Source organism: Ornithodoros turicata, chromosome 5 (assembly GCF_037126465.1).
Source record: "Ornithodoros turicata isolate Travis chromosome 5, ASM3712646v1, whole genome shotgun sequence".
Taxonomy (NCBI): domain Eukaryota; kingdom Metazoa; phylum Arthropoda; class Arachnida; order Ixodida; family Argasidae; genus Ornithodoros; species Ornithodoros turicata.
Window position 1 is genome coordinate 12,395,944 of NC_088205.1, and position 15,601 is coordinate 12,411,544.

The 15,601-nt window shown below is 47.4% G+C and overlaps 1 protein-coding gene across 1 annotated transcript in view; it reads right to left on the reverse strand.

Moving 5' to 3' along the window:
• Nucleotides 1–2,635: 2,635 nt before the first annotated feature.
• The window catches only part of LOC135394028 (N-alpha-acetyltransferase 15, NatA auxiliary subunit-like), a 34,490-nt gene continuing 21,524 nt past the window's right edge, over nucleotides 2,636–15,601 (reverse strand). Inside the window, exons 17-21 of the mRNA XM_064624456.1 lie at nucleotides 6,208–6,431; nucleotides 5,111–5,318; nucleotides 4,324–4,467; nucleotides 4,137–4,237; nucleotides 2,636–3,096 (exon numbers count right to left, since the gene is read on the reverse strand). Of these exons, the coding sequence (XP_064480526.1) occupies nucleotides 2,929–3,096; nucleotides 4,137–4,237; nucleotides 4,324–4,467; nucleotides 5,111–5,318; nucleotides 6,208–6,431 (845 nt within the window). The 3' untranslated portion in view covers nucleotides 2,636–2,928. The remainder of the gene's footprint in view (nucleotides 3,097–4,136; nucleotides 4,238–4,323; nucleotides 4,468–5,110; nucleotides 5,319–6,207; nucleotides 6,432–15,601) is intronic.

The window sequence follows — 15,601 nt, forward strand, 5'->3', positions numbered from 1 at the left end:
CTGTGCAAGTGCGTCTCTGCGCATGAGAGGAGCAGTGAGAGGGAAGAGGGAGGGCGACGCCTTAGCCAATGGCGCTTCCCGAGTGGAGTAACCGGGAGAGGAGATATGCGCAGAACGCTCGGTTACTTGCAGAGCGTATTGGCCCTGGTGGTGCTTAGTTGAAATAACGGCGAAGGGTGTTTTTCTCGTCCATTTACAGTTGTGACACTGTGTGGTGTGACACTCGTTATGAAGGCGTTGTTTTCTGCTAGGCACTGCCAGGATGGCTCTCTTCCCACTTCGCAGGCTGGAGCCGTGTTCAAGTTAACTTTGACGCAAGCTGCACCAATGGGTAGCACAAAAGCAAGAGACATCGCCGACAGTTTATGATGAGACGATCTTGACTGCTATGTATTTCCAGTATTCTATACGAATATGCAGTCAATAAAAGGTGGAAACGCTGTACAGGGAAATTATTATTTTTTTCCTGGGTGTGTGCGACCACCGAAAAGTTTTAACGTTTATTTTATACTACTAGAATGTGTACCTCTTCAAAATAACACCCCTCAGTTACGTAATGTGGTGAACGCACCGTGCTTTTACGCGTGCCCTACAGAAAGGCATGTACCGCACTTGAGCTTAATTTGTCACTCTTCTGAATACGTCACCAGTACGGCGCGACGGAAAGCGCACCCAGGTTTCAGATTCTTTTTCGCGGAATAATCTCGGCTCTCTTAAGTGAATTTATTTGACACTGCAGAGTAAACGCATTTTTTTATAGAATGTGAAAAAACGCCAATAAATACGGTCCTTTGTGCCCTCCTCTCAGTCTTACCAAGCGAGGCGACTGTTCATCGGCACTGCACAAACTCTCCGTGACAGCGGGACATATGCGTCCCACCTGGGGCCTCCACTTCAATTCAGCCTTCCTTCAGTGGCCTTCATTTAATGTCTCTCAGTTGAGTCTCCCCGAACATGCCAATACTTTGGTATGGTGAAGAGAGTACTGTGCTTGCACTGTCGCAGAAACTTCTGAAAAACGAAGATACTTGCGACGGCTAGTACTTCCAAACGGGCGGTACCATGACAATTTTCGATCGAATCATTGCTCTAAGGTACAGAAAGCGATGTCACTACCAAGCTGAAAACAGGAGTCGCTTAGAAGCGTCCGAACATAGCCTTCACTGCTAGTGTCATAGGCCACACTTTACACCAGGTACGTGGTACCTTTCGGCAAGTGCTGTATGTAACCCTGCTGGCACAGGCAGCAACATGAAGGTACATTACTTTGCGAGGGCGCTGATGAGACCCTCAAAAAGCAAAGTGCCTTGCGTAGAATTTATGCTTCTGCCATAAATACCCCTACATTCCTCATGTCACAATTTGGCAATCTATCTTGCATGCTATCTTGCTATCTTCCATTTTTATCCACGCTATGAACGCATGGTATTACTAGTATGTATTACTATGTCACTATATCGTGTATGAGGTACTCAAGAGTATTTCGTGAGTACAATAGCTACATTTTCAAAACAAGCACCCAATACTCAATTAGTTGAGATATTTTGGCCATTTCCGGTAGCAATGTGCAACAGTTAGGAGGAAGAGTTGAAGGGACAGCTGCCACTTTTCTCTAGCTACTACCACTGGCTACCATCACTGCTACTGAAAAAAGGATTTGTTTGCACTACACTTGGTAGCATGCATTGGTAGCAGCATAGCATGCATTCATGCTAAATGGAGTTTGCGACAAATTCCACACAAATTTTGAGCCACATCAATTAAAACCTTTTCTTCGCACCTTGTTTCAGTGTTCCACGTGCAACCTCGGTTAGAACACTGCCTATGAGGAGGGCCATCCCAAAGCACACCACAAAACTAAATCAAAAGTCACGTTTCCAACCAAATTAGATTAAGAAGCCTCAAGTCAGGGATGCACCTCACAAACATCACAGATTTACATGCTGAGGCCTGTCCTTCACTGACCATCGTCAGACTGACAAATTTTCCCGCTGTCTACGCTTTCTATCATAGCTCGGCAATGCAATAGGAGTCGTCCTATGCTTTTACAGTTCCCTTAAGCATTAGAGAGTACAGCTCCGGTCAAACTTAATAATAACACTGGAAAAAATGTGGTCTCGTTCCCCAGCGCGATTACAGCAACCCTTGGGCCCATGAGGAAATCTTAATTGAACAAAATTATTCTGTTAGTTTAACAAGAGGGTTTTGTTCACTTAATATTCCCTCAGTGCCCCAAGGGTAGCTGTTATCGAGCTGGGAAATGAGACCGCATTTTTTCCAGTGTTATTATTAATGACCGGAGCTGTACAAACTAACAACTGAATTGAAGTACCGCAATCACCGTAATGTAAAAAAAGTGATGTTATTGATGACCAAACAAGCCTTAATAGACATTCAAGAACAAGGAGGAGGCAACACTCACAAAAATGGTACGTCTAAATATGGGCTTCATATGCAGGGCACCGTCTACATTAGATGCTTTCAAATTATGCTTCATTTCTCATCTAGAATGGACCAGATTACAATTCGAGCCTCATCTACACATCCACCGGCACACTCGTTCATGCCACGCTAAACGAAAGACCCACGCATTTGCAGGAAACGGTGACAGTAAAATAAAGTACATGAGCCTTCCTTCATGATCATCATAATAAAAGTTTACTGCTTTAGATTCACAGAGGAGCTCAAACTGTCCTGCTAGTCACCAAACGTGCGAGCCTCAAACTGCCGTCCAACCCCCCCGAGGTGTGATTTTTAGAGACTGGTCGTCCTGGAGGTGATCACAACTGGGGGGAGGGGAGGGGGGGTCACAAGTGCAAAAACGCACACGGTGCTTTTATTGTGGGGCACCCCCGCAAGAGCCAGGCGGCCCCAAGTCCCGGGGGCCAAACAACACACACGTCCTTTGTGAGGCACTGCGAATAGGTGTCATTCCTCTGGTTCCTGCTGGTGATTATTTGTGGGAGGGGGTTGCGCGGGACGGAAGGCGGTCGCCCAGGGAAACCGTTGGTGGCATTGCTTGCGGAACTGTTCCACTTCTTCCTCGCAGGGTCCCAGCTGGCCCTTGTTCAGGCACTCCAGGGCACGCACGCACGTCTGCACATGGGTGAGACAGAAATGTGAGGTCAAGGTGAAAAACCGGGCGTGTTGGTGTTGATCTTGCATGACGAACTAGCACTGGGAACGGGACAGAGAGAGGAGACGACAGCGTACCAGATCTTATGTATCAGATCGTACCAGCGTATCAGATCGTACCAGCGTACCAGAGAAGTAATAGAGGCATTTGAAATAAGGAAAAATGAGCAACAGTGTGTGAGTCAGGCTTCTATCACTCTGTTTGATAATGAAGTCAAATTCCTAAAAACGTGGGACAAGAAAAAGGATGACGAGTGTGTGGATGACACATTAACCTCCCGAGTGTCAAATTTAAGACTGTACTATGTTGCCAATAAATCCTTTTGTTGGAAGTCTAGCACCTGTCCTGTCGTCTCCTCTCTTCGTCCGCTGAGAAGACCGATATTCAAAGGGGGAGTGCACACACGATCGCAATAAAGCCTAATTAGGCCTCATGTTCCTTTAGTGCGAGCGTGTGCCTTGCTAACGAATGTTACACAAAAAGATTTTGCAAGCTTCGTGCACCTTATCTCCACTGACGTGTGCAGAACAGAATGTGCAGCTCCGAGCTGCAGCTACACTGACAGAGACCTGACATGTTGTCGATCTTATTCTTAGCCTGACATGCACCGTAGGAACGGTGTGTGTCATCGTGTCAATAATAAGGTATTTTTGGAGGCGTACACAGACGAAGAAAAAACACATAGCCTCATAGTTGGTATATTATTGTGGAGCACCCAACAAAATATGCCCGTTATTAAGAATACTCTTTTTGGTTTGTCCTAATAAGTATGTTTCTTCATGAGACCTAAGCACCTGAAGTTTCAGGACCACACAGGAAGTTTCAGGAGAAGTGTAACCCTCGATTATCCTATACAGTGAACAACGCTTTTGAGTATTTGTGCCGCCAATTAATGACCCTCAGCCATTATGACACGGGCTCGTGAGGGTCATGCTAAGAAATCTTTGGGTTGGACGGTACACACGGTATATTTTTAGAACACATGCAGTAGCCAGCATACCTGAATGGTGACATCTTCGAGATTGTTGTTTTTTAATGATGTGACCATCTGAAGTGCCTGTTTTTGTTTGGACTTATCCAGGTAGTACATCATGAGACAACCTAAGGAATACACAAACAGAGGTTCTCAGGACTATTCTGCGTAAAGCTTTGCGTTTCACAACTAGAGAGATTGCGTGTGATCAAACCTTCGAGTAGGTGAGGAAACGAATGGGCATGTTTGGATAGAAACTCTTCGTTGAGCTGTTGTGCCGTGCAACCCTGGTAGAGTTCCTCCAGCTCTTGCTTGAGTACCTCCAGAACAGGTCCTGGCAGATCTTTCCTTTCAGCCACTGAAACGTTCATGAAACTTCTTTTAGTGGAGCTTCGAGTCTAACCTTCGAAGTGCTTGGTTAGAATTGTGACATGACTCATGCTGCATAGAAACATTGCTACATAAACATAAAAGTAAGATGTCTATGTAAATCACACATAGGGTTCTTCATTTTCGGGTTCAACCCGATTTTTCACGATAGTTCCTCCGAACAAGTTTTCAAGAATTCGGGTAAAAACCCGATATTTACCCGAAATCCTTGCCGTCCTCCAGCGTGTCGTTCTAGGTAAACCGTCGGAAAAGTGAATCATAATATCAGCAAGGAGAGCTATCTGTGACAACCTGTTTGTCCTCCTTTCATAATCCCCCTCCTGCAGGAGTCAAAGACGAGCTTTTGTGGAGTTGGGGCAAGTGCTTGAATACGGCGGTCATCCACTGCCCCAGTTCCGAGCGGAAATATAAAGATTCTTGTTCCTCGTCCCAATGCCACAGCGGTGGCTTGTTTCATGTGCCTTTCGTTTCAAAAATCATAAAACCCGAAGATGAAGAACCCTAAGTATGCGGGTCACATTTGACATGACTGAATTGTGGCGAAAGCGCCCGTGTTCATGGTGGAGAACTTGCAGTTGGAGACTATGAAAGAACAATACTGGGGGACTCACCAACGCTACGGAAGGTGACCAGATGGGCGTGCAATCTCGGGCAGGAAGGTTGAAGACGGAAAGCGCGTTTAAGCGACTGCAGCATCAGCAGTGGACGACCCTTCCGGTGGTAGATCTCAAAGGCCAACAAATGCGTGTCTAGACGTTCGGGGCTCAACTGCTGCAGGGGTCGCAGGAACTGGATAGCCTGCTCCAGTGGGTTCTCCACCTGCACGTGTTTTGGAATTTACTCCACTGCTCCATAAAAAAAATTATGCAATACAGTGCGAGTCAAGCACTACTGCCGTTGCTCCACCCACCCTTGCCTGCTACTCCGCTGCACTTACCCACTCCTGGTTCTACAAATGGTGGTGCTGCAGGGGTTGGGCTCCGCATGGGGGTGTCCTTACGTGCTTTTGACGAAATATTGTGCAATCTCTCAAAATTTTAGGGGGGTCTTCTGTTTTTTTTGGGGGGGGGAGGGTGTAGGGGGGGGATCTGGATAAATAACCGCTGCCGTGACATAGCGATAAAACATGCCAAGTTTTAAAATATTTTTCACTTTTACCGTTCCACTAGAAAGATGAATACTTGCGGATGTCTACTTTCTGCATTCAAAATTCAAAAGGCATGCTTCTTCTGCTCCTTAGATCAGAAGGAGCAAAAATGAAACACAGCGCTCACCTCACGATGGATCACCATTGATATCCACGTTTTTACACACAGTGTTCTGGAGTCATAATTACTGTTCCTCCACCTACATGTGAGATGGCAACATCCACTCCCGCAACGCACCGCGTGTGATGACGTCCAGCGACGCGCTCGTAAATTCCTGCGCCCCTGATTTTATGTCAACGTGTCGTGTGGGGTAACTCGTATCGTACAACAGAGACCATTCCATTGGCAACAGGGGGTGCTCGCACGTTCTCTTTCTGTGGGACTACCGAAATCCACCATTATCCTTCCCCTCCAATCTTGGTGCACCGAACCACTAATTCAGAGCAGGCTGACAAACAAACACAAACATCTAAACATGTAAAACTCCTTCAAAAAAAAGATAAAAAGCACACACACACTGTCAGGCACATCCAGCAGGGGATGAGACAAAAAAGTTTTACCCTGGCCAAGCGATCGGGCACCAGCTCTTCGTCTCGAATGCCATCTACTTCAGCCCCGTCCTGCTGTTGGGGTGGTGGTGGTGCAGGAGGCTGTTGTTGCTTGGAACCAGTCTTTGGATCGCCCTTCTTTTCTTGTTCCCGTTTATCTTTCTCCTGCTCAGCTCGTCGTCGTGCCTTGCGCTGCTTGCTCTTGAGCTTCTTCAATTCACTGGGTGCCATGTTGGCTGAAATACAATATCACACTGATTTGTTCTCTGGTGTCACAATACCAGTAAAGCACAATAACATCATTATAGGTTTGAGTTACATGCTGCACTCAGCTCCAGCAATCCTTGCTACTGTGCTGCTTATCTACTCAATGTAATGTGAATTCAGCTGGGAAAGGAGATTATTACGCTTTTCTTTTAAATTCCGTGTTATCGCCACGAAGCAACTGCGGCTATGAGTGACGCACAGATGTGGACAGGTGTAGGGAGCACAGCAGGAAGGAGTGGGGGGGACAGGGGAGGGGGATTAGTATTCGTACTGGGCCAACTTCAGGGGGAACTGTGTCGACATTTGTCTGGAAAGTCTTCAGGAAAACCCAGGGAAACCTCAGACAGTACAGCCAGTGGTAGGATTCGAACCCACCACCTCCCATGTCTTCAGCACGACCTTGGCCACCACCAATGAGCGGGACACCTTAACCCGCTCGACTATGCCATTGGTGCGATTATTATGCAAAACATAACGCTGAAATTGAAGCCACACCCACCACGCGGCGCTTTGTTTTCCGCCACACTGGTGACGTCAGCTGAATAGCGATGACGGAGTGAAGGCTTTCCTACATGAGGGGGCGCGCGACAGCATCGCATGTTAGCCATACACGCGAGTTCATGCAAGCCACTGAGATAAAAAAAGCCCTGCTCAGCCAACGCCACCTGGAGTAATCAAAGCCTGATCGACGTGACATAATCGTTAAGAGTCCGCCAATCACGATCGTGCTACGGGGCCGTATCTGCCTAGGCGAGCAGCCATTAGCCACTCGCAGCCACAGAAAGCCTGCGTTTGAAATCGACCGCGCCAATTGGCCTAAGTGAAGCAGACGACATCGCGACTCCCCGTCCACGTGGCGAATGACTGAGAGGAGACAGTACGCAGGCTTTCTTTATCTCGGTGACGTCGGTTTAACTCCTCTCCTTCCTCCGTCTGTTTTTGCCAATCGCCGCAGACGATTTCACATGGCTTGCTGGCTTCCACGGCGACGACCGGAACAAACGTAACTATGTTGGACGGACTCCTGAGGATACGTTACGCTTATAGCAGTCAGTAGGCACTGTCTAGTCCAGTTGCACAAAGGCGAGTTAGCGCGCACACGTTGACGACGCAAGGTTTCCAGTCAGAGAAGCGAGAAATGCTCAAATATCTGTAAAATGCATTTACAAATATACCGCATATTTCGAGGCTGTATATATCGAGGTCACCTTTCGTACCAAAAGTATCGAGCCGTTTGTTGGATAACACACAAAAGTGAGCGGAAATCCCGCTTAAAAAGCCGCTGTTAACGCTGCCACAATAATATGCGTAAAAATTAAATAGACGTTACGTAACAGCACCGACGCTAGAACTCTAAATATTTGACGGGGCACTCTTATTTTTTGCTGCCAAAAACAATACACCACAAAGACAATGACTCGTAATGAAAGCGATTGTTGGAGCGAGACGTTTCCGTGGCAGATGACATTGTCTGCGGCGGAACCGTGACATCGAAGACACTTCCAACAAATGTTTCCGGGCCGTACAGCAGGAAACGGTCCTGTTTGACAATTTCTTTCCAGACAACGAACGGTTCGCAAGTGTTACGTCTTTCCTTTCGGAATCATTCAGAGAAAGTCCTTCAGTTATGCACAGTTCTTTGTTAAACGCGTATCTTCTCGATGGACTCGCGTGCGACATTATGGAATGCGCACAAAAGACTCGCATGTATATTGCTGCTCTTTGCCGACATCACCATTTTTCCTCAAATTCACTGTACGCTCTTCCTGTACATACAAAGTTTCCTAAACGAACTGCATGCATGGCAGCGACATGCTGCACAACGGAGACCGTAAGCCTTGGGCCAGCTTCGTGGGAAAGTATGCCGAGATGGTTTCAAAACATCCGTGGAAAAATCCAAGCAAAGTACGCAAAAAACACAGTCAGATTCGATCCTCAGCCTTGGTGCGGTAAACAGTCATTTCAACCACTCAGCATATTATCTGCACCGTCATCTCAGGGACAACAAATTACGAACAACCATACCATCAGCGCCGTAATGAATTATCCACAGCGCACAGGAATGTTGCGCACGCAATCTTCCGAAAGAGAGAGAGGGGGACTCTTCCCGCAACGTTGATTGGGACAGGTGTCGTGCAAAAGACCTTTACAATTAGACCGAGCGTCAGTTCAGACGCCGCACACACTCGGGAGCGGAGACCGCGGCGACCCACGCGGCATTACACGCGAGACCTAAATTTTTAAGCTAACGGCAAAATGAAAACTAACCACCCGGTTGACGTGATCCCAATTAACTGGCGGAGATGACCCGCCGCACAAAGCCGGAATAAAAGGGTCAGCGGATCAAAGGGGTCAAGCACGATCCACATTTTCCCAGGGGCCGTTGCAGCGATCTCTCCTTGGAAGGCCTGCAGATTTCACCTTGTCATCTAGGGTGTTCCGCATATCCGCAAGGATCCCGTTAAGGATCTTCGTTGCTCATACAGTGTCGGGATTCGGCGGATGAACGGATACTTTAATTCAGCCTGACACGCTAATTAAACGAAATTTTCGACTCTCTCTCTCTCCGCTTCCTGCTAAATGCAACAGGGCACGTTCATTTTCGCAGTTACAAGCATGTTGCGACCTTTTCAAGGACGTGCTGAAGACTGGGAGGTAGTGGGTTCGGAACCTACCACCGTCTGAGATCTTCCCTGGGTTTTTGCGAAGACTTTCCAGACGAATATCGGCACAGTTTCCCCTGAAGTCGGCCCAGGACGCATACTAACTCCCCGCTCCTTGCTGCTGTACTCTCCTCCGTCTGTCCACATCTGTACTCCGCTAATAGCCACAGTTGCTTCGTGGTGCTGTCACGGTTTCTTGCCTTTTCCGTATCTGTTGATATTAACTGCGTTCATCCAACACTCGGTTCACAGTAGAAGCTTTTTTTTTTGTCCTCAGTTTTTTGTACTTCGAAGAAAACACACGCAAAGGAACTGGGACTGCAGAACGAGCCGGCGAGTGCAGTCCCATATTCTACACGAGCAGTTTTCAACAATTCACGATACTTAAAATTATTTGAAAATTTTGATAGGAAAGTTGACCGTGCGTCTACAGGAAGCCCAAGTATGAACCGCGTTACCCCAACACCCAACCGATTGAGAAACAAGCCCTTCGTGCGCACAAATGCCAATGAGTAAGAGCACTAGATATATGTAACTCCAAACAAACCATCCATCACTTCCGGTGGCAATGTGTTTGTGCCCCGGAGAGCACACAAATAGAGGCGTTCAACTTTTTTGCGTAGAATATGGCTGGACGACTCACTGGGGGTTCTTTCGGTCACGATCTGACCCGGTCAGTTCAATTATCGCCGACCAGGAAAGGAATTCTCCGCGCACGATACAAGTCTTTCGACAGTCGACGGATTGTTTCGCAGCTTCTGCCGGAATCATTTCCCACGACGATGCCGCATTTTATGCGCATGCGGGTCATCGGCTAGCCATGCGGCACGAACCGGTGGCCGAGCGAAATCGACCGGACATTATGTGCCATCGTCCATCGATGGATAACACAACCTAGAGTGAAACGGGTCAAATGTCGCAGGTCGCCCAAAGGTGCCGCGATTTAAGTCTGAACAGGGGGCGGCACCTGTTGGAGCACACGCCGCGGAAGACGTTTTAGCGGATCGGAAGCGCACAGCGAAAACGATACGATACAGGAAGCTGTCAAGTCAAAGATCAGCAAGGTGATATCACTCACTTCACAGGAATGAGGTTTGTGCCCATGACGTCACGCAGAGCCTTTGAGCGCCTTCGAGCCACGTGACATAGGAAAAACATGGGGATGCGTCACAGGCGTCATACTGCGGGCCGAAGCTTGTGCAGTGACGTCATGTTTGGTCACGTGACAAGGGAAAAGATATTGCCGCACCGGAGTCACAGTAAGAGAGCATGGCGTGAGTTGCTATGGTATGCGTGCAATTACGAGAGAAAATTGCAAAAACACATGCTGCTGCCTCATTCGGCCCGCAGTAAGATGCCTGTGACGCGTCCCCATGTCACGTGGCTCCAAGGCTGCGCGTGACGTCATGTGCACAAGCCTCATTTGCTCTCGTAATTGCACGTATACCGCAACTCACGGTATGCCCTCCTGCTATGACTCCGGTGCGGCAATGTCTTCCCATGTCACGTGACCAAACGTGACGACAGTGCACAAGAATCATTAGGCCTCTGGCGTGTCGTGATTACCTGCCGATGCACTAAAATTCTGTAATAACGCCATAACACGTCGATGATACGAGCAAACATGCCCTAAGGACAACGGTTTCGGATGGGGAACTTTGGCTTCGACAGCACATCGACAGAAGTCCACATCGTTCATTCGCTGACGATATGTTCTGAAAGAAGGTACACAACGCGTACATTGGCCACATTTTGACCGGTTAGGTCACAGTCAAAGCAGTTATCTGTTAACAGTAAAAAGGAGCTACTATGGGTGGAAATGCCAACACGTATAGACACACGGTCAAACACGGACACCGGCCCCGTCAGTTTGAGGGATATGTTTAGCCTCTCCGCGAACTCCTGCACAGAACAGTGTCTCGAAAGAAGTATCGTTCGGTACGAACGAAAACGACAATCATAACTTTGAAGCTGTCAAGTGACAATGTTTTCCTGAGACAACAACACGACGGTGCTCTACGCGAAGCCCCTACGTGACCTGACTTCAGAGCGCTACGCAAACAAGTCGCCTGTCCATTGATTTCCATTCGAAAATTGTTTCTCTTTCAAAGAACGTTATTATAGATTATGCAAATTCAAAAGCGTGTAAAGCTCAATCGTATTCGGCGAACATCGTACACGCCAAAGAAAGGAAAACTCTAACCGAAGAGCCCGATGGGCGGCTATGAGCTGGCTATTACTCAACTTAACTTGCGTCACGTATTGGACATCGTTTGAGGAGGTTCCTGTGTCCGAGAAGGTGGATCCAGGAGGGCATCATTATGAGAGAACATTGGCTCTAATGTGGGACATACCGAAGGTTTTCCTCAACGAAAACGCAACAACGCCCGCGCGCCGAAGCTCCTTCGTATGTGCTCGTGACATCCCATTCATCGAGGGGTGTATATGTCTCGCCCCTATACGTATAACAGATACACTCTATTCAAAGTCGTCAATTCACGTAGCAGACGCCGATGAAGGCAGCGACATGACAATCTTTCATGGGAAGGAAACATTTTCCCGCTTGAATATACTTTACAACCATGAAGGGCTTACATGCGCGTGCATACGGCAGTGCCCGCCGCACAATAAGAACTGCTAAGACAAATGCCAGACGAAACAAAGGGCCCTATTCTTCGTTGCAACACGCCACGGCGACCTTTTCCGTGCGGTTCGTGGAGCTTCGACGCTCCTTTTTTGCCAATGTCACGGTTCTTATACCAGCCGACTTTCGAAGCACGTTACTTAGCAATAGAGCGATGATGAAAACGCCCGCTCATCACATTAGGTATTCACCGACTGTAAGCGATATTAGGCGTGCTTAGAGCGCAACTGTACTTAACGGAGGTCAACAGAAGTCATGCCCGACAGGCATATAGTGTTGGTGCGCGTTAATTGCACGCTAAGTGCAAGCAATGTACAGCTGTCCTAAAATGTCTCCGAGAAATATTAGCACGACACATAAAACAACGGAGCACGAATTTGCACTGGGTAACGCGAACACCGTCAGTTCGCAGTCTCCTTTGACTCCTGGACAAGAATCCATTCTCGAAGTAAGAAAGGGTCACGCCCCCTGTGGACTCACGACCAGAAGAAGGCAGTTACACCATCAGAAAAAGGTTTCGACGGAAGGAAGTCCTCAGACCTTTAAAAAAAAAAAAAACAAATTCAGGAAGGACGAAACCAATGTTGATGACTCCTTCCGCATGCGCCATGCTTAAAAACGTGCACGGCGGTTCTCGATGAAACCATCACGAAAAGTCATCATCTATACGCATCATTGCGTCGCTTTCTTGTTCAATGAAAGTAAGGGTCGATCCTTCCTAGCTGTCTGTGCCGTTTTCGTTCGCTATATGGGCACAAGGGCTTCTCTCGTCCGCAAGGATTCGTCTCTGGGTAAAGACGTGTCATCAAGATTCCTTATGTACACTCCAAGAAAAAAGAAACGATTTAAGTCATTTCGGGGATTAAATAAATTGCTGGAACCATCGGTCCCTTTCGGGTCACACGTTTGCATGAAAGTTTGTGAAATTTAGGGATTGCCTGCAGTGCTGGGGTATAAATTTCAGGGTCGGAGACTAAAATAGGGAGTAATTGCAATCTAGCTGTGTCTCCCGAACTCACGTAAACAACGAGATCTAGCCGAGGCAAGCTACAAACATGTACAACTCCCGCCAAAGTTAATAATAACAGTGAAAAAAAAAAAATCTGGTTCCCGAGCGCGATTACAGCAGCCCTTGGGGCCATGAGGAAACCTTAATCGAACAAAATTATTCTGTAACTAAAAGAATAATTTTGTTCGCAAGGATTTTATTCACTTAACGTTCCCCCAGTGCCCCTGTTCTCACGCTCGGAAACGAGACAATTTTTTCCCGTGTTATTATTAAGTTTGACGGGAGCTGTACGACCCTTTCCCCTCCGACATACTCCAACTTCCAGGATTCCTTGTGGACACTCCACGAAAAACAAGGAGCACGTTTCGTCCTTTCGGTGACAAAATGCACGAAAGTTACGCGAAATTTAGGGACTCGTTTGCAATGCTGGGAAGTAATTTCAGAGTTGGGGACTAAAAATAGGGAGTAATTGCAATCTAGATGATTGCACGCTGTAATTATTCTCCAATTTACTCCTTTCTTCGTTCTCGGGGTGTAGCTGCCGCAACGTCGTAGTGGACGGAGCAATCAAACACAGAGGGAAGAACACAACATTCAATCATTCAATTGCTGCAGCTAGCGCAACTGATCGCGTTCGGACAATCGTCTACAAAATGTCCGCCAAGTGACAAGCAGCCATAGAGAACGTGGGCAACACGTTGGCGTCATTGTTCTTCGAGCGTTCCACAGAAGAGCACGATGGACGATGCCATTCTGTAACACCATACTTCGAATTCCGCCTGTGCCAATTAAACGTTGCACTAACGAGACATGGCTGGGATCCAAGGGACGCCCGGCCGGACGCCCCTATTCAGAGAGACAGGTAGTGCACGATTCCTTTCAGAGGTGTCCTTGCACACTGGTTAAAAAGAGCGGCCTCGCTCATCAGGCAAGGATGCGACAAGGACGCGCGTTCGCGTACGAAGACACCCTCCGCCTCGTCGACCCATCGTGGGCACACGTAACAATAACTGCACGCGTCGAAAAAAAAAAAACAGCGGAGGATGGCAACTAAACGGGATGAGCCCGCATCAACCGCTTTCGTCTTTCGAGGGTTCCAGAAAAGCAAAGGCGTTTTCTCTTTCTTTGTTCTGTCTTTTGGTGCAACTCACTGGCAGATCCGCGAAACGCGTTTGATGCTTTCCTCGAAGGCCAAAGATGTTCGTGAGAGAAAACGCAGCCCCCCCCCTTTTTTTTTTTCTGTCTCTCTCTCTCTCTCTCTCTTTTTAACGAAGCAGCCGTTGACTCCCATTACATGCTAGGAGCTATTACGCGTGCGAACACTCTGCCACACGTTCGTTTCATTAGATTCGCTTCCGGGACACAAAAGACCCCCGAAATGGTAGAAAGCACCGTAAACAAAAGAAAGAATAACGCATTGTTTTTCTCGTTTCTTAATTCTCAAGAAAATGTCTTCACCTGAAAGGTTCTTGACGGCGTTCGTCCTGGCGAGAGTTGACCTAAACCCCGGCTTTGCATTCCGTAAAATCGCGAAATGGTTACCGCAAGATCATCGCTAGTGGCTTGTGAACCGTGAAAAGCGTGAACTTCCGTCCCCAGAGGTATTGGTGGAATTTCTTGACTCCAAAAATGATAGCGAGGGTTTTAACGTTTCCGCAATGGGCTAGAGTATCGCCCCTGGCAATGAAACTCCCCAGTCAAGATCTTACAAGACAGTTGTTGTTTTGTCCTGGGTACGTGCCACGTTTGCAGATTTACACCGTAATTGACTGCCGTTTTTGTTTTGTTTTTTATTTTTTTGTCAGCTGAAAATTTCCCTTCAATTCTACATAGCTGGTTGAGGGACGAACCACAAACTGAGTAGGCCAGTGAAAATGGCAGAAGCGCAAAAGAAGACGACGCAAAACAAACAAACACAAAGTATATGATGGAAAGTAATCGAACAATTAACGAGCGTACGTTCGAATACCCGTGTCTGGCTCGTTCGGCAACCACCCCACAGTTCAATCGTTCAAAGTTGCCCCTTTTCCACGTTTGCTTGCCACACTGAGACACCACTTGCTCCTAATCGTGGAACCACTACAGCGTACCAGGGTTGGTCACGACGACCACCCTACAAGGTGGTGAGTGAATAAGAAGAGCAAAAGGAACGTTGCCAGAACACAAAGGATCCACTTCCACCGCCATGCTCGGACAAATAATGATCCGATCAAACAAGAAGCAAATGATTCGGGAAGATGCCTGCAATTTGATCGCACGCGATGACGAGATACATACAACGTAACTCTTCCCCGTTGTCAGGAGTTCGCTTCCGGCTTCCATCAACATAATTCGATGACATCCGAGATGCGCACAGCAGACCGAGGGGGTATTGTGTTCGGCAATGTATCCAAAAAAGATTCCTGCGTGATTGCTCGGATTTCGAGAGCTCCCCTCCGACGTAAAAGAGAAAGAGAGAGAGAGAGAGAGAAAGGAACCTGTAATGATTTTCTGGTACCCGACTTTCTTATATTGTGTCCGATTTTCTTCTAGTATTTTTTTTTTTTTTTCTGTTTGTCTATATCTTTTGATAGGGGGTAGGAGACGAATCGGCAAATTGTTAACTGCTCTTACCGAATTTTTGTGGCCAAGAAGGTCTTGCTAGTTCGACAATTGAACCTCTGTATGCAATAAGGGGATAAGTCGATTTATCCCCTTTTTGCTAGTTTTGCTGCAATGACATCTACATACCAGTATGTACAGCTCCCGCCTGCCAAAGAAAATTTAAGACTTTATTGCAATTCATTGGCCGGCTACAGGAAGGTAAGAAATGGGAAATGCATG